We start from the raw sequence: 21,843 nt of genomic DNA on the forward strand, positions 1-21,843 counted from the left end.
CCAATTCCAATTTGAGGAGCACATCAAAGTGGAGCCAATCCTAATAATGTGGTCTGGCAAAATCTGAATTGCTGTGATTTGGTTGTGATTTGATAAAGTATCTTGGTTTTTAAACATGCCATCATGTACTGTGTGAATCTAGTTAAACCAAATGGAAAAGTTTATTCTAAACTGGGGTTTTTTTCACCAAGATGAATAACTGACTGGGATCTGTGATTACTCATTTTTAATACTTTGCTCCCTTACACTTTTGCTGGTGGTTTTTGTGTTTGATAAATGTGTGTTAGAGAAATGAAGTGCAGTTATTGTAAGGTATTAATTTACTCTCTGATTTAATGTTTCACACTGGATTTTTGCAGTGAAAGTTTTGCTGCTGCTCCCCCACCTCTTTTTTCCCATTGCTCGAGTAGCATTTTGCTTAAAATAAAATTGTCACTTGTTATCATTGAGGGATGAATCTTCAATATTTGATGTTTAAATAAAACCGTAGCTGTTAAAATAAGGCAGTGCATAAGAATTCAAATCTTCTTAAAATAGAGCTTCACATCTTTAGGCCATCTTCAGCATTTTCTAATCCTCTTGAGAGTAAGAAACCAAGTAGGTAATCTCAATAGGACAGAAAAACATGGCAGAGAGAGGAGTTTCATGGGAAGCATCAGCAGAAGGTAAACAGCTTAATGTTTAACTCAAAATGACTCCAACTTTTTCACTGGAAATTGGGATGAATTGTAAGTTGTGAACTAGAGACAGTCTCTTCTTTAAGGGGTTTTTGTGGCTGAAAATGAGAAAAACTAAGACCATGTTAATGTAAATCAGTGTCAGTGCAGGACTCTTAACATTTCCTTTCTGATGGCCATGAGCTCTGAGATTCCAGATTTCTGCCTAGATGCTTGGCTATGTGTATATGGGCATGTCCCAGGAGTTTGGAGTTGCTTATTTCACTGTAAGGGAGAATGATAACTCCTGTTATTCTGGAAGTTAACTATTGACAAGTCTAATTAACACTGGTATTTGCTTGGCTGAGTCATAAAACTATAGGGAAAGGATATTGAGCCTTTTTAGGGCTGATATGCATTATTATCTGTGGGTTTTTGCCAAGTTGTGTTGTCAGGGAATCTAAACAATTCTGCACACTCCAAGCCCCTTCCTGAACCCTGGAAAAATTAGGTCATTGCTTCTGTTCACATCTGTTTACAAAAGGTTTGGGTAAATTTTTATAGGTAAATAGGCATGATTCAATAATATCTGGGATCATATCTTCTGCTTGGGCAATCCTTCTAATTAATTTATGGCTTGCTGTGGGGTTTTTTGCACATAGTCTCTGCAGTGATTAATCAGAATTCTAAAACTGGCAGCCCATAGCAGCATTACAAATGACAAAGCCAAACCTAAAAGTTGTAACCAGCTAACCTACTCTAGCTTCTTGAGAGTCATTTGTGGAGAGAAGCACTCCTCATCCCTGGGAAGGATCAGATGTACTTGAAATGATGAAACTGAATGAAACTTCTGATTTTCATTATGCCAAGTGAGCATTTCATGGAAGATACCCTTTGGCAATGGTGATCAGTGCTAGCTTTAGCCTGTTTTGCATTCAAATTGGATAAAAATGGGTACTGAGCCCTGGATCTGCTCAGGAACTCTGCACCAGTACTGTTTACAGTAACTACCATGTTGTGCATGATTATCTTTCATTGAGCCCCACTAAAGTGGGAAAAAAATGGAAGAGAGTAGAGAGAATATGGAAAGGTGCCATTGAGGATGACAGAATCACAGAATGGCCTGGGTTGGATAGGACCTTAAAGGTCATCGAGTTCCAACCTCCCACCATGGGCAGGGGCGCCCTCCACTGTCCCGGGGTGTTCAGAGCCACCCAGCCTGGCCTTGGGCACTGCCAGGGATCCAGGGGCAGCCCCAGCTGCTCTGGGCACCCTGTGCCAGGGCCTGCCCACCCTCACAGGCAGGAATTCCTTCCCAGTATCCCATCTAACCCTGCCTTTTGGCAGTTTGAACCCATTTCCCCTTGTCCTGCCAATTCCCTGTAAATAGTCTCTCTCCACCTTTCCTGTCAGCTCCTTCACGTACTGGAAGGTCACAGTCAGGTTACCCTGAAGTTTTTCTTCTCCAGGCTGAGCAATCCCAGCTCTCCCAGCTTTTCCTCCCAGCAGAGCTGCTCCATCCCTCTGCTCATCCTGGTGCCTCCTTTGGACTCTCTCCAGCAGCTCCAGGTCCTCCCCAGGGCTGGAGGCAGCTCTGCAGATGGGGTCTCACCTGAGGGGCAGAGGGCCAGAATTGCCTCCCTTGGCCTGCTTGGCTTCTCCTTCTCCCTGACCTCTGGTTGCTTTCTCTACTGCTTTTCTATATGTGACAGCACAGACTTTTTTGGCTCTGTTACAGACTTCTTGTTCACTTTTTCCTTGCACCTCTGTGGTTCTGCAACAGAGTTGGTCTTAGAAATCTTCCCAGTGGGAGAGGCAGCTCCATCACTGGAGCATCGTGGCTCCTGTGGGATGGGTTTGTGGGAAGTGTATATGAATTTATTTTTCCATCTAGTTGGAGGTGCTAAATGACTGTATAAAAAAAGGGAGGCAGAGCTGTGGGTGCTGCAGAGAGGAGCTGAGAAGTCTGGCTCTCAACTTTGTGCTAAGTCTTGCTGACTTTTGAGTGAGCTAGCAAGAGGAAGATGAGCAGGGAGGGACACATGTAGGAATGAGGGCAGCTTGTCATTAGGTGTGATGAAGGCAAAAAGATCACAAAGATGACCTAGTTTAACAACTGAGGGAAAGGATGGAGGATTGTGGGAAGCTGCTGTTCTCTTTCTCTTAGAGAAAAATTCAGCCATGAAAGAACCATGAGCCACTTTTGTTCCTCAAAAGAGTCACAGTGTAGATGAAAAGAGACGTTGGAGGGATTAAACTGGAACGGATTAATATTAACCAGAACCGGAGAATTGTTTTAGTAGCTGTGCTGTAGGCTACACAATTATAGGAGACAACTAGCAGCAACAAGAACAAAAAGGTGGAGAAAGAGCTTGTGAAAGGAAAGAAATTTTCTTATTGGAGTGATGGAAAATGAGACATATTCTTACTTTAACTGTATTAAATGAAGTCAATAAAATCCAGCACACTTGTGGGCATACTTCTATGAAACATTTACTTTACATTAAACAGGTTTTTTTATTTAAACAATGCAGCTAGTTATTAAAAGGTGCTTTGGATGTATTGCTCTAAAGAGCATACATTGCCATAAATTACCATTGGCCATACATTAGCTGGTTTTACAGTTGGGATTCTTCTGATACCAGATGAATTGGTTAAAGCTGTAAAAGAGAACAAAACCAAAAGGTGCTCAATCTGTTCATCATGTTTCCAGATTATTAAAATACTTCAGTGTGTGAGGAATGAAGGAATAATAAGGAGATGCCTATAGGAGAAACAGAGTATGCAAAAGTTGGAGGTAAGGCTACTATAATAGAGAGGGTATATAAAGATAAGAGGATATAGTGGTGATTTTTTAATTTTATGTGAGATAAGCCAGGGAGAAAAGATAAATGATAATTGCTTTGGAATCTCTGTCACTGATACGAAGACTCTACTCAAGGAGTATTGCAAAAGGGAACATAAAATGAGATAGTTTTGTGTTACTTTTGAGTAGTACTTTCACAGATAATAAATTTTTTAAAATCTGTGATTTTCTGCTTGAGAACACCATAAATGGTTTCATGTTGTTCATGTCACAGCCCAGTACTGTTTGGAGCATGAAGAAATGTAAGTGATAAAGAAGCTGACAAGATAAAAAATGGACATAAGGCAGTGCTGCAGCCTCCTGGTAGTGCCAGCAGCTCTGTGGTGTGGGGCAGCTCCTCAGGGTGCTGTTTGCCCACCACTTCTGATGGGCCTCACTGCAAGGTTAGAAATGCCCTTGGGCCTCCAGCCTCAGTTATTCTTTCCCCAGATGGTTTTGTGCTCTTGTTGTGTAATGTTTACATGGCTGAAGCTTTGTCCTGCCCACACTTCTTGCTCTCCCCCTGTCACTCAGGAAGCAAAATGCACAGGGTCCCCCAAACTCCAGCACCAGCCATGGGTTTTATCCTCCCATTTTCTTTACCCTGAAAGTAAAGAAATGTTTATTTTTGTGGAAGGGTATCAACTGGGTGATTTTATTATCTTGAGATCACATTTTCAGGATTATAGAGGTTGTATTTATTTCAGTGTTGGGAGGACATGGAGGTTTTAATCAGAGACTGAAGTCTCCTGAATAACTGGCTGCTCCCATACAGTGAAGGAAGGAGCAACAGTGCAGCCATTGGTACAAAAGACAGCAGGAGAGCCCTGGAGGAACTGACTGCAAGCAGATCATTCATGTTCTTCTTGCCTTTAGAAAAATGTCTCTGGCTGCATATCAGGAGAAAAGAGTAGAAAAGGTTTAGTTTTGAACATGGACCTGTAAAGTTGCCCACTCTGTTGGGTTAGAGGAGTGGATCTCTGGTATCCTGAGGAATAGAGGCAGCAGAGCCCATGTCTTAATAGGCCTCAGTCTGCTACATGGTTACCAGGGTAAAAAATGAGTGTTTTATTCACTCTTTGAATGTAACACAGGCCAGGCTGGTCTTTTGTCTTTTCCACATCCTTCCAAAGTTTGGTGAGTTAGAAAGTTATACCTAAGTGGCATGGCAAAAGTCCCTAACAAAGCTGTCTTGCATAGATTGTGAAAAAACACTTCTGTTCTGAGGAGACTGTGCTATCAGCATGGACTGGATTAAAGCACACTGATTTTCGTAGCTGTGGCAACTTCCTGTGTAATCTCCTATTTTGAGAAATAAAGATAAGATTAGTAAAACATTCCTCGTATCTGATGCTATTGTTGTGATAGTAGAGAATATAGTTTTTGTTCTCTGTGGCCTTATTAAATGTAAAAGCAAAGCTAAACCCAAATATTTCTTTTTATTGTTTGCCAAAGGATTCATCCCCCTGAATTTTTCAAGAACAAATATGCTGTGGATGAAGCCTACTATGTGACTGAGGTGAGTTGTCTGTCTCTGAATATTTTTTCCTGTGAACACAAAATCAATGAGTGACAGTGACTTTGCTTAATTTTAGTCCCTTTCTTGCTGGATGTCTCCTGACTTCTTGGGATCTTCTCTCCCTTCCCTGTTACTGGAAAATGTCCTTTTATCTTACAAAGCACTTGTAATTTTTTTAAGGCTGCTCTTTTGATCTGACCATAGTTCTTAATCCAAAGTCAGTCTCATAAACATGCTCTGTCCATGATGAGACCTGTCAGTGTTTGGCTTTATCCAACTGAAACATGTTGCTAAATACATTTTTGAATGCTTTGGAGATATGTGGACATTGCTGTCAAGGAGGTTCCATGTCCTAGCTTGGACTTGGGAGCCTACATTCATTTTATGTCTCCAAAAAGCTGCTGGGAAAGGTGTGGTGTTTGTGAGGTCCCCAGGATGAGGTGAGAGATGAGAATCTGACTTCATGTTCTCAGAAGGCTGATTTATTATTTTATGATATTATATTATTAAAACAATGCTATACTAAACTATACTAAAGAAAGAGAGGGATACAGACAGAAGGCTTGACAAGAATGAATAATAAAAACCTGTGACTGACTCCTCAGAGTCTGACACAGCTGATAGTGATTGGTCATTAAGTAAAAACAATTCACATGGAACCAATCAAACATGTGCCTGTTGGTAAACAATGTCCAGACCCATTCCAAAGCAGCAAAACAGGGAGAAGCAAATGAGATAATACTGTTTATTCTCTGAGGCTTCTCAGCTTCCCAGGAGAAGAAATCCTGGCAAAGGCTGCATGCCTCACTCTTATTTTCTACAGAATCATCCCATTACTTGAATAAGCAAATATACTCACATTTTTGGGTGCAAGTGTGCCTTGCTTAGTTAGGTTTCTGATTTAATTTCTGAGCAGATGTTTGGACACTTGTGCACCTGGCCAGCAGTGGTTTCTGTGGTAGGAAGGCTCAGCACGTGAGGACAGTATTCCTGCCAAGCTCTGTGTGTGACTTTCATGGAGAGCAGCTTGAAGAAGACTCCTCTGATTCTTCTGTTCCTGTAGAACACTAATTCTGACTCTCTAGACCACAAGTTTTGCTCTCATCAGCTGTGAGGAGATTTCATTTAATTATCCTAATGAATCCAGCAACAAAGTAGAATTAGATCTGTATGTCAGGAGCTGAGAGTGGAGGGAGCTGTGGAGAGGTTGATTTTTGCCATATGTGAGTTGGAGTCTTGTAGTGTCCAGGTGCTCCAGTGCTCATCTGTCAGATGATGAAAATTGCAAGTGGAAAATACATGTTTTGGTTTTAAAAATCACATTTTTAAAAATCACATTCACCTTATTTAGTTTGGGTCATTTTCTGTCAACAAATGCCTTCATTGCAGTTCTGTTCTGTGCTTTTTTACTGCTTAGAAACTTCATTGATGGGAAAAGAGCTCTTTCTGTGGAACAGTAAATAAATTAAAAAATGAAGGCTGCTTTTGGCCTGGACTGCATGTATTGAAGTAGGAAGCTGTTGAAGCTTGCAGGATAACTGTTCAGCTCTCAGTGGTTCCTTCAGCTTTTGGCTTTTTTTGCCAAGGAATTTGTTTTCCACCATCAGGACAGCAGGGGCCTTTTTTATAGAATAGAATTACATCAATGAATGACCAACATCTGTAAGTGTGTTATCCTGATATTTCATGGGATTAAGAAACAAAAAAAATAAAGGTTGGAATTGATATTTTTGAGCTTCACTGCCATATACTTTCTTTTGTTAATATCAGTAGTGTGTATTAAGGTGGTTTAAAGTTGACAGAATACTGCTCCATGCAGCTATGCCATGTGTTCATTGCCTCAAGATAAGTGTAATTCAGCACCCACCCTTCCCGTCTGCAGCTGCTCTGAAAGCCCAGCACTCTACAAGCCCAGGGATTTTGTTCTCAGATTGTGAATGTTTGAAGGAGGCTGAATAAAAGGATTGGTCAGTAAAAGTGACCCAGTGAAAATAACAGTAAATATTCTTTGCTAAGCATTTAGCACATTGTACCATAATAATATCAATGCAAATGTTGCATGTGCAGGATAGAGCACCCTGGTGTTCCTTATTTCTGTGTGACATTACAACTTTTTTGGCTCCTATGTTATGTTTTCCTAATGATGACAATAGACATCATTATAGTTGGTATTTATGTCTTTAAAGGACACAATGAACTTGACCACTGTCAATAATTTGTATTCTGCTGTCTCTTGTTGCATGTCTCAGGTAATACTACAATATCTGAAAGGTATCAGAGGAACATTTTTCTCTTTGCAGCTCATTTACTTTATATACAGTGAATATTGATAAAATTGGTATCAATATGGTTATGTGGAAGAAAAAAAAAGACAAATAATGATCAAAACCCTCTTTTTAGCTATGCAGTGTGTTGGCTTCGAAGAAACCTGCTGTGCTTCTCACTTTGGTAAGTCATATTTGGAAAGTACTACATTTCTTCAATAAGGATACCAGTTCATGCAGCATTGCTTTGCATTGTCATTCTCTATATTTTCCCCCCATCTTACACCAAATTAGAGGTCACCTGTGTACACCAGTCTAGTCTTCTGGCCCCTCCATGGTTTCGAGATTTGTAGCTTCTGGCCTCATCCCATGTGCATTCTGTTTGCCAAAGCTGGTTTGGTTTTCTGGTAAAACACAACAAGCCTTTTGACCATGATGGCCTCCACCCTCCCTGCTCTGACTCCAAACTCCCTTTTCCTTTCATGCTGTTCTGGTCATGTCATGAGCAGGTTTGGGCCTTTCTGTGGGAATCCCACAAAGGTTCAGGGAATACTTTTTTTGTCCATTGAATGGTTTAGTAAGAACAGCTTCTGGGAGGAGTGAGGCAATATCAAATGCTTGCTAAGGATTTTGAATGGTGCTTGCTTATTTCTTGGGAAGAATCATGAATTAGTGGAGGTGAAGGCTATAAGTTTCTCCTTTCCATCATCTCCCAGCTGCTCCCCTGATTTACAGGTGTTTTGTAAACTCCTACTATCTGTTTTATTCTCTCAAATATTTATAAAAATTATTTGCTGACTCTGAGCTTTCCCTTACAGCAGATGCAGTGGCAGCTCCTGGAATTCTTGTTTTCCCAGGATAGAGACCAGGCAGAAACCATAACAAAAAAATCCCTCCTTAGGCAGGTACATGGCCTCAGATCTGAATTCTTTATCCATTAAGAACAGAGGCCCTAAATAGTTTTCAGTCTTTCTTTCACTTATATTTGTATACTCTTAAAAGATGCCTCTATGGCTTAATTTCATGTTCTTTAAGAGAAATGAGAGAAATGGAATGTTTAACTATCTTGTGTTCTTACTGTGCATTTCTTCACATGGAGTTGTTGAGTAGTTATCACTCTGGGAGCATCCTGTTGTAATCAGGAATTTTCACATAATTTTTGGCTGAGGGAAGGGTGCTGTGGTGCTTTCACATTCCTCCCACTGCTGTGGAGAAGCATTCAGAGAAGGGAAGAGCTCTCCTCTGTCTGCTGCTGAATGGAAACCTGGTCCTCTCCTCCTGTGGTCTGGTTGCAGAGCTGCTGCTCTACAGGGCTCCCCAGGCACATGTCAGAATGTTCATCTGCTGTGTAGCAGCCAAAACACTCTTGCTGAGGCTGCTTCCTTGAATGGAAAGCTGTAGGGGAGCAGCAAGCAAATTTAAATAGTAACAAAGCAAATTTAAATTGCCAAGGCAGGGCATAATAATTTATTTTAATATTAAATTACTTTAGAAGAAGCTTTGCTATTTTTCATTATTGTGCCATGTAAAATTATATTATAGGTCTCACACCTCCCTCTGAAGACATAAGGGCATTAGAAAGCCAAGCTTGTCTTTGTCCAAAGCAGCACATCCTGACCTGAGCTCTGTGCTGGTCTCCTATGGAACTGATTATTTCTTATATTGCACTGTGTTTGAACAGTCAGGGGTTTTCTTATTTATAGTGATTCAGGTAAAGTTACGTGTAAGTTTTCCCAAATGCTTACTGCAATCAAGTTGTCCCCATGATTGAAATTTTAAATACATGTGTTTGGCTCAGCATCACAGTCCTTTTTAATCTCTTTCCTCCCAGCGTGGTGTTAATACTGACAGTGGAAATGTTTCCAAAGAAGCTTCCTTTGAGGGGATCAGCCAGTAAGTGACACAGCTTTTTTGTGCATTAATTGTTACATGGTTATGTTGAATTCATTTTACATTTCAAATTAAATTATGTTTTTTCTTGATGAAAGGACGTTGGATGGCAGATCAGATGCCAAACATTTTATTTCCAAAGAAGTTTTGATATGTGTTTCTAATGACTTGAAATACAGTCAGGTTTTTTTTTTTGAAATCTGTCTTGTATCTAAGTTAATCCAAATTTTCTCTTTGTCTGTGTTTATACCGTAGCTATTTAAAACCAAATAGACCCATCTTCATACATCCATTTCCACTTTTGTGATTGGAATATTTGATTTTCAGATGGAAGAAAAATTAATCTTTAAGAGTAGCCTCTCTCTCTTACTGAGTTCCTTGTACATTATCAATCTAGGTATTATGGATTCTGGTAATGCACAGTCTTCTGAAAAAATGTTACATTACAGGTGTAAAATAAATTCACAAATCAGAAAAAAAAAGGAATAATCATTTGTCTGTCTAGATGTGAGCTTTTAGTGTCCTTAGCTGTCTTTTTATGAAGTTTGGCCACTAGTGAGGTAAAATGTCTTCCTGCTTGCAGTATTTTGAAAGGGCAGTAAATAGAAATACATCACTGCTTGCTCTGGGATGTGGGGATGATGGCCTCAATTTTTAATTAAACACAACTATCTGTTCTGTTATGATATCTTTTAAAGAAGATTATTTTGTGTTCTTAGCTCAAGTGTATGGGAAAAAGAAACAGACCCCCCCTCATTAAAAGGCCTGTTAAAATAAGCAGTTGTGCTGAGATATTGATCATTGACTTCCAGACACCTCACTATATTTTTCTATCCTCCTGTGTCAGCAGCATGTTAATTCTACAGGGGGGATGGTAGGGCACAGGATTGGCTGCAAGTCAGGGCACTCATTTGTGTAATCTGAGCATGTTTTCTGCTGGGATTGTTTCTTTGTATCAAATATCTGAAATCTGATTTCATAATTACTTAGTTCTCCCCTCTGTATCCTACATGGGAATTTAGTGGTTCTGTCAGGGATATTGGGAACAAGGTACCAGGCATTTAGACATTTTTGCTGCCCACTGAGTTAAATAGAAAGTATTCCACAATACACTCAGGTCACTTCTAACTAGTGTTTGGTGTCCTCTCTGCTGTTACAAGCAGCGTGAGTTCTGTTGCTTTGTCCAAGTAGATGGCCATCTTACAGGTGGACTCCAAAATCTGTGTGGAGCAGTGTCTCTAGTTTTATTTGATACACCACCATATGAAATACAAACAGTTGTTAACTTCACCAGCAATTGTTTATTGGAATGCTGTACCAAAGTCTGTTTGAACTACCAAACCTCCCTTTTTTACCCTGAATTCCACTAAACTCCATTTAAAGAGTTTAATTAGTAGCCCATTCACTAGTCAACATTAAGCTGGGAAGCCACTCCATTCAGCACTTCATTTGAGATTTTAAATGAGTGTCTCCTACAACACTGAGTGATATTTAAACTTTGGCTTCTCATTTAGTGCTGAGCCTGCTCCCTGTGCTTCTCAATTCCTAGCAGGGATTTCCAGCTGTCAGCAGATATTTCTCTTTGGCACTTGGCACATGTTCATCCCTCTCCACCCCCAGGCACTGGCTCATTCATTTTGCTGCCTTTGGCAGGTCTGGTTGGTACCTTCCCCTCCCTGTCAGAGCCTCTCGCTGCTCAGAGTGACCCCAAGAAAAGTTGGAAAGTCTCTTTTCCCAGCCCAGCGCTTGAAGAAGCAGTCAGGGCTCTTCATTTCTCATCTCAAGGTTGTTTATTGTTCCTTATCTATAAAATTCTTTCTCCTGCCCTGTCCAGGTCCCTCCAGCAGGACAGTTCCAGGCACTCTGCCTGTCCCCAGGGCACTGTTATGGCTTTATACTAAAAACTACGTGTGCAATGGTTACAATTACTTCCCAATCCCTATCACCTGTGTTAGACAGTGAGCTTCTACTCTAAACCAATCTGTAAGTGCCACCATCACAGCAGGAGATGGAGGCCAAGAAGAAGAAGGAGAAAGGCTGGACATGCCCAGTTCCCTCCATCTTGCCCCCTGAACCCCCATTCTAAAAACCCCAAAATCAACTTTTTCAGTTTGTGATAATTTACTTAATCTACTTAATTTGTCATGGCTTGCTGATCTTCATCTAAGGCTGCTAACTTGCTCCACGGGTCATAATCAAACCCACAGTTATTTTGGGCTCTGTGCCAGGGTCTCTAAGCCCCCTGGCAGGGGTCTTGGCGGGATGTCCTGGGTCCTGACACCTCCCAAGCTCACAGTCTGGAAGAGCATGCACTGATTTTGTTGTTGGATCAACTCCCCATTTCTGACAGAGACCATGCCTTCAAACCACTTGTCACTCCAGCCTTTCTTTGATCTCCCTGGTTCTGTTTGTATCTTCTCCTGGACTGTGGTGGCTCTGGTGAGCTCCTGCTTGGTCCATGTGCAGGGGGTAACTGAGGGTCTGGAGGAGGGGGTGTGTAGGAGCATTGGGGGTAGGATGGTTGGGACAGACGGAGAGCAGAGATCTCTGCAGCCAGGTCAGGAATTTGGGGTTTATTGCACAGGGCCTGGGTGCAGGGCCCTGCTGGGATTTGGGGTTCATTGCACAGGGCCTGGGTGCAGGGCCCTGCTGGGAGCTGCAGCCACAGCTCAGAGCAGCAAAGAGAGAAGAGAGTGGGAGAGAGGATGAGAGGGTGAGAGAGTAAGGGAGTAAAAAAGGTAACAGAGTAAAAGGGATAAGAGAGCGAGGTTCCCGTTACAATACCATAAATCTTCTGTGTTGAATATTCTAATTCTCACTAACCAATCTAGTCCAAGATACAAACCCTACAGCAGTTACATACAGCCTATAAGAATCATTACATTACCACACTGTGTTACATTTTAAACCCTAAAAACTCCTCTTTGGGCCCCTTCTGCCAAGCTGTAGGGTCTGCTCTGACCCTTGGGCCTGTCTGCAAGCAGAGGGTGTTGTTCCATCAAAAGGGGATCACCTTCAGCCAGCCACACCATGGTTTTCCAGTTGTTCAGTAACTGAGGGATGTCAAAACTTTCTTTCATATCAATCTTGCTTATAGTTTCCGTATTCTCAAAATCTTCTTCCAGACAATCATATTTATAAGGCTTTCCTGTTTCATCTTCCCCAACAGGGGTGAGCTTCCTTTTAAACTCTGCTTGCCTCAGAATTTTATAACTGTCTATATAAACCAGTCCATTTTATATTTGTTTTCAATACAGACCCAAATCAAATTCAACTTTCCTACTTTCTTGCTTCTCCACCACTCCTGTAGCAAATGTTTCCTTTATAGAAATATATATTTCAGATGTATTGATTGTTTCCAGGAGGATTACACCCAGAGCAGAGTGTTCCTCCAAAGTGTGCTACCTCCTGCCTGTGGCTGTGCCTTGCTGGCTCTCAGTGCTCAGCTCAGCCAGGCTCTGCCCTGCCCATGATGCTCTAGTTTATGCCTGATCTCCTGTTAGTTTTGTTTTCTGGCTTCCTGGCCGAGATCTATTTTTTTGATAGGACTATTTTGTGTTTCTCTTGCTTCCATATATCTTTTTTTCTCCTAGGCCGACCTGGCCCAGTGGGGGTGGGGGGCATGGGGGGGTGTCTCATGATGGATAATAATGAAAATAATGTCTAATTTCCTGAAAAGGGTGAATCTTGCTCTCTTTGCAGGCTGTTCACCTGCTTCTGTCTGAAGCTGTCTTTTCCTTGCCCTAGTGATGTTGTTTCCTTGCCTTACTTTTTGAACCTTTTGAACTTCTTCTGCAACATTATTCCTTAAGCTATTTGGTTAATTTTTCTACTGTCATAAATAGTTATTTGAGACAAAATGACTGCTGTGGTTGTGGGTTATTTCTGTGCCCTGAGGATCACCCTGAAGTTATTTTTGTCATGCTAGCAATAGCTAAGCTTGATTCCATCCTGATTATAGAATCTGTAGGGGTGAATTATTTCCTGGTTTCCATTAGTTTATGTATAGCTCTCCCATATAGCCAGGGATGTTGCCCTTCAGAAAAGCTGCTCTGTTGCTGCAGGCTGTGGAACAGAGGCCAGTGGCACATGGAAAGTTCCCTGCTCAGCAGAGGGACACTGAGGGACCAGCCTGGGACAGGGATTTGGACAGGAGACCTGGATCATGTCCTGGTGCTGCTCTGGTACCTGGGACAGGGATTTGGACAGGAGACCTGGACCATGTCCTGGTGCTTCTCTGTAACTCCCCTCAGGTCAGCTCTGTTTGCAGCTCCCAGGAATCCTGCAGGAGGGGATTGCTCACTTGCCCCAGAAAACTGAACCGTAGAAGGCAGATTTCTGAAGGTTTCTAGTGCTTTCTTTTCTGGAAATTCAGATTTCTATTTGCTAATAGAGGCCAGTTCTGTGTTTGCAGTTTTTTTCCCTAATTCATGGATCCTTTCTTCAAATGTGCAGGATTTTCTTTCATCTAATCATGCCAGTTATGTAGCCCTTGTAGAAATGCTTTGAGAGGATGTGACTCACCATACAGAAAATGTATTTTTAACCTGTAGGGTTGAACAGTAATGTACCATATACTTTAAATCACTGTTGAATAAACCTTTGCTCACCGTGTTGGCAGGGTTTTTTTTCATCCTCAGAGTCAACTGAGGTGAATGATGGACAGTTTAAGCAATGCACCTACTGTTTAAAGTTCTGTAGTGAATTCTCCTTTCATATTGGATAGCCAAATCAGTTCATTAGGACGAAGACTCTCCATGTTGAAAAAGAGAAGAAAATTCTAACATTGTATATCAATATGTTTTAGATTTTTATCACTGCAGACCCACACAGTGTGTTCATTAAACTGACAAAAAGAGCTCTCATTATACAGTGCTTTCATATGGGAGGTGTAGATTTCTAGGGTTGTTTTAACTAATTAATTTGTCTTGCATGTGAAAGGACAACTGAGTATGAAATCAATTTGGCCATGCCTTAAAGTGTAGTATTTCTTAGTTCTGCATTGATTAAATGAGAGCATTAATATGTTACAGATTGCAACTGTAGCAAATGGCAATTTGTTTTCTTCCTCAAGATCACATATCTCATCATCTAAGTATTGTCAATTTGCAAATTGCAGAAAAATGTAGAATTAGATTGCGCTGCCTAATCCTCTTAGCATTAGGTAGTACATGTTATGAGTAAGTTGTTTGCTGTCTAGTGAGATCAAAACTTTGCTGGGAGCCATGGTCAGGGGATTTTATCTAAGGGTTTGTAATGTGAATTAAACACCATTTGTGTACATTTCATACTATTGGTGGTGAAAGGCTCTTTCTGTTGAGTTTGACCAGTACCTTTGAGGATGTGGTAGGTTGGTTTGGCTGCCTTGCTGGCAGATGTCCTGGGTTGATTTCCTGCAGTGTCTGGGAGGGGCACAGGCAGGACCCAGGTGTTGTTCTGTCCCAGCTCATGTCGGGGCTGGGGCTGGGGAAGGGACTCTCTCTTGCTTTGGAGAAGAAGGGGTTTCCCTCCTGCAGAGAAACGTGGTGGGCACAATGGTCCCATTGGGTGTTTTGTTTATTGTCAAGAGTTTCCCATGTAAATCTTTTCTTTGACCTTTTGTTCTTAATTTTGTTGTTGTTGCTGTTCATTTTCTTATCTCACTGCTCTTTCCAGAAAATCATTCTTGTCTTGACCCCTCATCTTTGCCTTTTGTACTTCCACTGGGAGAGGGAGGGGAAGCATGTGGCACTGTGGTTGTAGTGGGAGCACTAAAGAAAGAAAATGGGACAACTTTGAAGGGATATTCTGCTCCCAAGGTTTGAAAGCTCATGAATGAGGAGTTGAGGGGAGTTGTAGTGGAATCATATTGTTAGTCCTGAGGTGGTTAGGAGAGCAGCTCCCAGTTGGAGGGGAAGGGGGCAAGTGAGTGGCAGTGATGCTGTGGTTTTGGTGAGAGCGCTAAATTGGACAATGCTGTCCCTAAACCACCACAGTAACCAGAGTGAAGTGTGATTTGAGTCATCAGCCTTTGAAGTCTCACAGTTATAAACAGGTGGCCCTGTGGCTGCTCACACAGGACCCACAGCTGTCATGAGGTGGGTGGGGCTGAGAGTTCTGTCATTAATCTTCTTGAGAAAGTGGCCTACAATATATGCTGTGTCTCAGAGGTCTAACATCTTGTTTTCTAGTTGGCATTACCTCAGAAAGTCTGTCTTGCAGGTGAGAGAGAGAACTTGTATTCAGCTGATGACCTCCTGGTTCTTCTCCACCCACCAGCACCCTGCTGATTCAGTCCTGCTGCCTCTCTGTGTGTTCAATGAGCTTCCCCAGTTGACAGCAGACCAGAATTTTAAGGAACTGCCACATAGTAGGCATAGTAGGCGGTCCCAGACAGCAAAATTTGGATTTCTGGCAGCACAGAGACAGTTCAAGAAGAGCCTGATGCCTTGTGAAGGCTGCCCTAGAACAGAGGCTAGATGGAGCTGAAGAATAAAGTTGGGATTTATTAGAAGGCCTGAATGGATCCACCTTGGGCAGCACAAGAGCCCAGCCAGGGCTGCACCCAAGATGAACCAAAATGGCCCCAAAATGCACAACAGTTCAAGGGGTCTGTCACTTTGATCAGTTCTGCTCCGTTTGCATCTTGCAGTTCACTGTCCCATTCCAGCTTTAGCCCATGCAGTCCCACCCTGCTTGTTTTTCTCTCTCCAGCCCACGGTGTTTGTGCTCTTGGGCTGAGATTTGGATCATTTGTCCTTGGTCCCCAGCTGGAGCAGGAATTGTTTTGTCTCCCTGCTCTGTGCACAGAGCTCACCATCCCCTAATGTGAAGCCCAGACCCTCACACTAAAGCAGCACAGAATCTGAAAAATATAAAAGCTAAAATCTAAGGCATGGCCAGGAAAGATAGAATGCAGGGACTGTAGCTGAAATGGCTTTTCTAAAGAGTGAGCTGCTGTAAGTCTACACCAGTGTACAATTTCCCCCTTTTCTGAATGCTCAGGTGAGACATATTACAGCGACCTGAGGAGGTCTCCATGGTGAGAGAAGGATGAGAATCTTGTTTCTTGATCAGAAGGCTAGATTTATTGATATATGATATATAATACATTATAACTATACTAAAGAGAATAAAGAGAGAAGTTGCAGAGGCTTGCTAAGCTAAGAATAGAATAGAATCAATAACAAAGTTCTGTATCCAGGGAATCTGTCCCCGAGCTTGCTTCTGTGATTGGCCCTAATATTGTGCACATGGAACATGAACCAATCACAGGTGCATCCTATTGCATCTCACAGCAGCTGATAATCATTGTTTACATTCTTCTTCTGGGGCCTTTGCTTCCCAGAAGATGCACAAGTCTGAAAGAAAGGATTTCTGTGAAAAAATGTCTGCGACAGAGACAGTCTTCTTTTATGAGGTTCATATTTGGCTCATTTAATTTGCTTTTGATTTCATCCATTTGTGTTTGTGGTTAAAGTGATCAATTCCGTTTTTTGAGATGTGGATTTTCAGAGTGAAAGTCAGCTGCCTTCTGTAACTGCCCTTCCCTGTGCTTTATTTTCTGTTATTTCACAGTAACCATGGTTTACTCCTGTTTGCATAGAGCTGCTGTTGGACTCTCCAGTGCTGCACTGGCTCCTTACATTTGGCTTCATTGATCAGTTTTCTGTCTGACATGCTGATGACATTACTGAAAGCTTTTGTGTCTCTTGTTACAGCTGCAGCATAATTCTGTGTCTTGGTGTTCTGTGGTGGTGTCTGTTGGTGTTCTCCAGCCACACAGGAGCTCAGGCTTTTGGGTTCTTAAAATCTTCATAGACTGATTTTACTGTGTCATTCATGTATTTTCTTCTATATAAATTTGTATTTCACTGTATTTTACATCCATTGTAGAATTATTTCTGCATTGCTCTACCTAAGTGATAATTTTTGAGATAGTGATGATTAAATTGAAAATATGCCCTTTTGATACTTTCTTGTTTCCAAGTGGCCAATTTTATTATATAATGATGCACTGTTCTGAGATTGGTGGGTGGCTTTTTGTCTGGAATTTTTTTACAGTGATTTCCCATTCATACCCATAATATTGAATACCATACAGCTTGTCCTTGTTGAATGTTGGAATAAGTTTGTGATTTGAGCTACTAATCTTCTCCTTATTAGGGTTTTATAAGTTTATGAGCATGTGTTTATGAAAAAGAGAAACATAGGGTTCTTTTCTGCTTTCCCAGGACACAGGAGGACCCTTACATAATTAAAAGTGACTTCTAAGTAATTTTTTTAAACTGAATTTGTGCTTTCATTGGTCCCTTCTGAAGTATAAAGAATGGTTAATAACCTGGAAAAATTTAATTTTTTCCTTCAAAAATGTGGGAAAAGGAACTGTTGCCACATAACATTGTTTTGAAGAACTGTTGGGAGCTTGAAGCATTTTAATTCTCTTAAATACCCTAACTGGAGAGCCAACAGTCCAGAGCAGACAGAAATATCCTTGATGCAGAACACTCCTTAGGCATTTAAATTGTTAGCAAAAAACCCTTTAAACAATGCTTGAAAATCCATTTGTGTTCCACCTAATTACTCTGCTGCTTGCTCTATTTGCCACTGTGGTGTTATTGTTTAGAGAGCCTCAAAATCATTCCCAGAATACATGAATTGCTCATATAGAAAATAAACAGAAAAATAGTGAGGTGTCAGAGGCCAAGGCGAGTGTGGAGCTTCTGCTGTGCCTCTTCTGCAGATTGGAGAAGACCTGGAGAGGTCATTTTCCTTTTCACCATCCTCTAAGCAAGCTTGTTTATCTCATGGCCACCTTCTGTGCACACTGAAGTGGGAAGGCATGAAACAAAGGATGAAATCTGCAATTTGCTGGGCTTAATTTCATTGAAGGGTGTTTGAGGAACAAAGTAATAATCACAGAATAATTTGGAATGAATGCCTGGAGGCCAGTCTGGTCCACCCCACAGTCACAGCAGTGAACTGATAACCCAGCATTTTATTGTTGCCAAAAGAAGTGTGATAAGCATGTCCAAACATACTGTTACACTGCCTTCTGACATTCTTGAAATTATGTATATGGTTTAGTTTCATGTATTGCAAAATTAAATGCATTCTTCTCACTGGCGTCTCTGTTGAATTCCCATACGATACTTGTTTTCACTTTACTTCCTCAGAGAATACACAGTTAAAAAAAGAAAGAGTATTTAGTCTCTGTTGTTGTGGCTGGCTGCTTTTTAATATTAATATCTTTGGGTTTTTTTAGATTTAATGTCAACAACAAAATTCTTCATCCTGAAATTGCTGAATGGTGAGTAACATAAAATATTTCTCTTTGAGTAGTGTTGAACAGGCTTATACTGTACCATTGCTTCAGAGGGGTTCCCTCAGCTGAAGCCTCCTACTTTACCACAGGACTTTTAATTTTAAGTTGATTTCATGTTATGGACTGGAAATAATGGACTTAATAATAAGGCAAGGTAACAGCATTGAAAACCAAAGAATTTATGTAACATTTCTTAAGCATTTTATCTGGATACACATTTCTCTAGGATGTGTTAGGGTTAAAGTCACATTTGTGTAAATATGAATTTGTATGAATGAGAAAGAACTGAGGAGAATTTATGTTCTAGCAACAGAAATCAAATGTAGATCAAAACTCTGTCTAAACAGGTAGTATTTAATTAGGTGTTATTTCTTCTCCAGGATTTATTTTAACAGCCTTAATTTTGCTGAATTATTATTCAAATAGCTGTACTTTGGAATTCTTGGGGAATTCTGCTGTAGCCTATCTGAAACAAACAAATTGGATGTGTTACTAAGTGCAAAGCTGCTCCATTTTGTTAGTTTTCCTCTTCTGGTCAACATTGCTGACTTTGTCCACAGGATTGCTCCAACTAAGGCTCTCTAGTTTTCCATTTAGAAAATTACTGAAGTAACATAGTAGTGGATGAAAGAACACAGTAGTGGATTTTTTGTTAATGAATTAGGTTTTTAACTGAGCTTTTTTTGAGTACATTAATCTAGAAATGAGGAAGCAAATCCTTAGTTAAGACAGATAAGCTTAAAATACAAAACACAGGTGCACCCTCTGGCTACCACTGTGGCAGGGTATTGCATTTCATGCTACTACATATTATGTTTTTAATGCTTATTTCCAGCACATATGCTGAGAACCATCTTCTGCTGTCTCCATCTACAGCTAATTGCCAGCTTGAAAACTGTGGAGATGTTATTTGAACATCAGTGATTTTTGGAACATTTAGAATTGCTAAAAGGTCACATATCTGTTGTGGCAGATATTTTTCATTGCTTGGCAGGACATAAGGCTGCAGAAGGGAAGTAGGGAGGTTTTGTGTAGGCATTATTCCATCCCTGAGTCCTGGGTGTGCCTGGAGCTGTGATAGTGGACTCATTCTCCTGTGCTGAGTGTCAGGGGGCTGATCTTTATATCCTGCCTATTCTAGAATTTGTGCCATTCCTTTTCCTAAACAGTGAAGTTATGTTATGGGCTTGATTTCTAAGTTTAAGAGGGGTGAGGAAGAGGACTTGGAAAGGGCCTGTCTGACTTCTAAGCTTTGTACTGAAGACACAACAGGCACAGAGATGGTAATTTTAGCTGCAGAAGGCTTTGAAGTAGGGCTACAGACTTTTTCCCAAGGTAGCTTTCAGCTTGTTTCCATCCACCTTACCAAGGTATGATGAACTTTTCCCCTCTGTGGTTTCAATTAAAGGGTGATTGAATCTTCTTTAGGAAGCTCAGGTAAGGACAAACATCAGGTCAGTGCCCTGGAGGTTGTGCTGAGAGAGGTGGAGCACTGAGGCAGTGAAAAGGCAGCACCTGGAGCTGGGCTGGAAGGAATCATCTCTTCACTGAACTGTGAGAGGCAGCCTGGAATTCTGATTCAGTTCTTCCTGCAGCCTGGAATTCTGATTCAGTTCTTCCTGCAGCCTGACTGAAGGGGGATGCTTGGTATGCACCTTCCCTACACCTGGCTTTAAGGAAGGGCAATTCTAAGTGAAGAGAAAGTTTTACTGAGTTTGGTGGCTTTCCTTTTAAGTCAGAAGTATGTTAAAGATGGTTGTTAGGATTTAAGTGTCTGGTGAAATTAACATGTGAATGGCAGGTCATATTAAAGCTTACTAAAGTAGAAATCTCCTTGGAATGTCAAGTTACCAGCCAAGGAAGTTTGTTTAGAAATCAATATTTTTAGAGTTAAGAACATTTTTCTTTTAGGAAGATGAATTCTTGTGGGTTATATTCTGGGGTAAGAAATTGCATCCTTTGAATCATCTCCTTGCAGGGATGGATTTCATTTCAGATTTGGCAAGCTCTGAACTACTGTGTTTTACATGGTACTTTCAGAAAAACTTTGCTCTATGCCATGCTGTCAAGCTGCCAGCTAGAGGTGAAATGGCTGAGCTTTCTGAACCAGCCAGGGGGAACTGGGAGCTACAAAAGCCAGCTCTAGCATTATACAGTCTTCTAATAAAATGCAGACAAAATGATAAGAGGCAAAGTGTTTGTGGTTAAGGATCTGTTGCCTCTCTTGCTTAATATTTCAAGATCTCATTATTTTCTGACTTGATGTGGAACTTAAAACAGAAGAATTCAACCTTACACTGGATTTCAGCAGTTTGCAGATGGTGTTCTGTTAATTTTTTTCATTTTATTGAGTGGGTGTAGTTTCAAACAAATTTTAAAACTTTCATTTTAGATTTAAAGGCTTCCACTTCAAATTTCATGGCTAATGGATATGCTAAGTATTGATTCCAGTGTTTGGAAAAGAAAATGCCATCTAACAGAAGAAAGAATTCAAACTTGTCTAAATTATCTCCTTAGCAATCAGGAGGTTTTTTGACACCAACACTTAGCCAAATGGCCTTCTGTTCCTCTAATTTGCCAGTGTCTATCATAATCCTGTTGTTGCTAGAAGTAAACATTTAGTACTTTGCAGCTTTGTGCCTGTATATACTGTATTTTCCTGTAAACCCAGTGAAAATGAACTTTGATAGTTTTATGTGGGAGATTTCATATGTTCTGTTTTTTGCATTATTTTGATGGAAAGCTATAAATATCTCTTAGTGAAAACTGATCTGTATGTTAATATCTTAAAACTGTTCATTTGCTTTTTGTGTTTTCAGGGGTTTTTCTATCTATGCTGTAAACCCCTTAACATTTTTTTGAACTCCTGTCTTTGATGTTCATGCACCTGTCTCAGAATTGTGCTGTGATACCTCTCCTTTGCATATGTGCATTGCTGTGTTTGCTGGATTTGATGCTAATTCAGTCAGCAACTTTTTATGCATTGCAGAAGAGCAGAAATGTATCAACTGTGATAGAGAAATTTCTATAAATAGAATGTGGAAAGGTAACAGCAGAGGTGAGAAAAGGTAAAAATAAGGCAGGCCTGTGAAGTCTGCCCACATGGGCATCATCCTTACGTATTAGGTGGTCTGTAAATCTAATATTTCCAGAAGGAAAAGGTGGAGTGGACATTCCCAGGTGTTTTCCATGTGTGTCACAGAAAGGAGACATTAAGGTTGCACACATCTACCAAAAAGCAGCAAAACAAGCCAGTTGATAAAGCACTTATCTGATAACTGGAAACAAATACTTCTGGCAGCATTATCAGAGCTGCAGAATGCACATAGAGAACCAATTTATGTATCTTTGAGGAGAGCACTGGT

General features: G+C 40.8%; 1 protein-coding gene across 3 annotated transcripts in view; it reads left to right on the top strand.

Annotated features, from left to right (window-relative positions):
* Nucleotides 1-21,843, top strand: part of PEPD (peptidase D) — a 193,099-nt gene that overhangs the window by 62,540 nt on the left and 108,716 nt on the right. For 2 of the 3 annotated variants that reach the window (XM_059481314.1, XM_059481312.1), the window contains exons 4-7: nt 4,957-5,020; nt 7,421-7,468; nt 9,116-9,177; nt 18,419-18,463. In XM_059481314.1, coding sequence (XP_059337297.1) covers nt 4,957-5,020; nt 7,421-7,468; nt 9,116-9,177; nt 18,419-18,463 — 219 coding nt within the window. The remainder of the gene's footprint in view (nt 1-4,956; nt 5,021-7,420; nt 7,469-9,115; nt 9,178-18,418; nt 18,464-21,843) is intronic. The other variant, XM_059481313.1, reaches the window with a different exon arrangement.

This window comes from Ammospiza nelsoni, chromosome 13 (genome assembly GCF_027579445.1).
Source record: "Ammospiza nelsoni isolate bAmmNel1 chromosome 13, bAmmNel1.pri, whole genome shotgun sequence".
In the NCBI taxonomy this organism is placed as follows: domain Eukaryota; kingdom Metazoa; phylum Chordata; class Aves; order Passeriformes; family Passerellidae; genus Ammospiza; species Ammospiza nelsoni.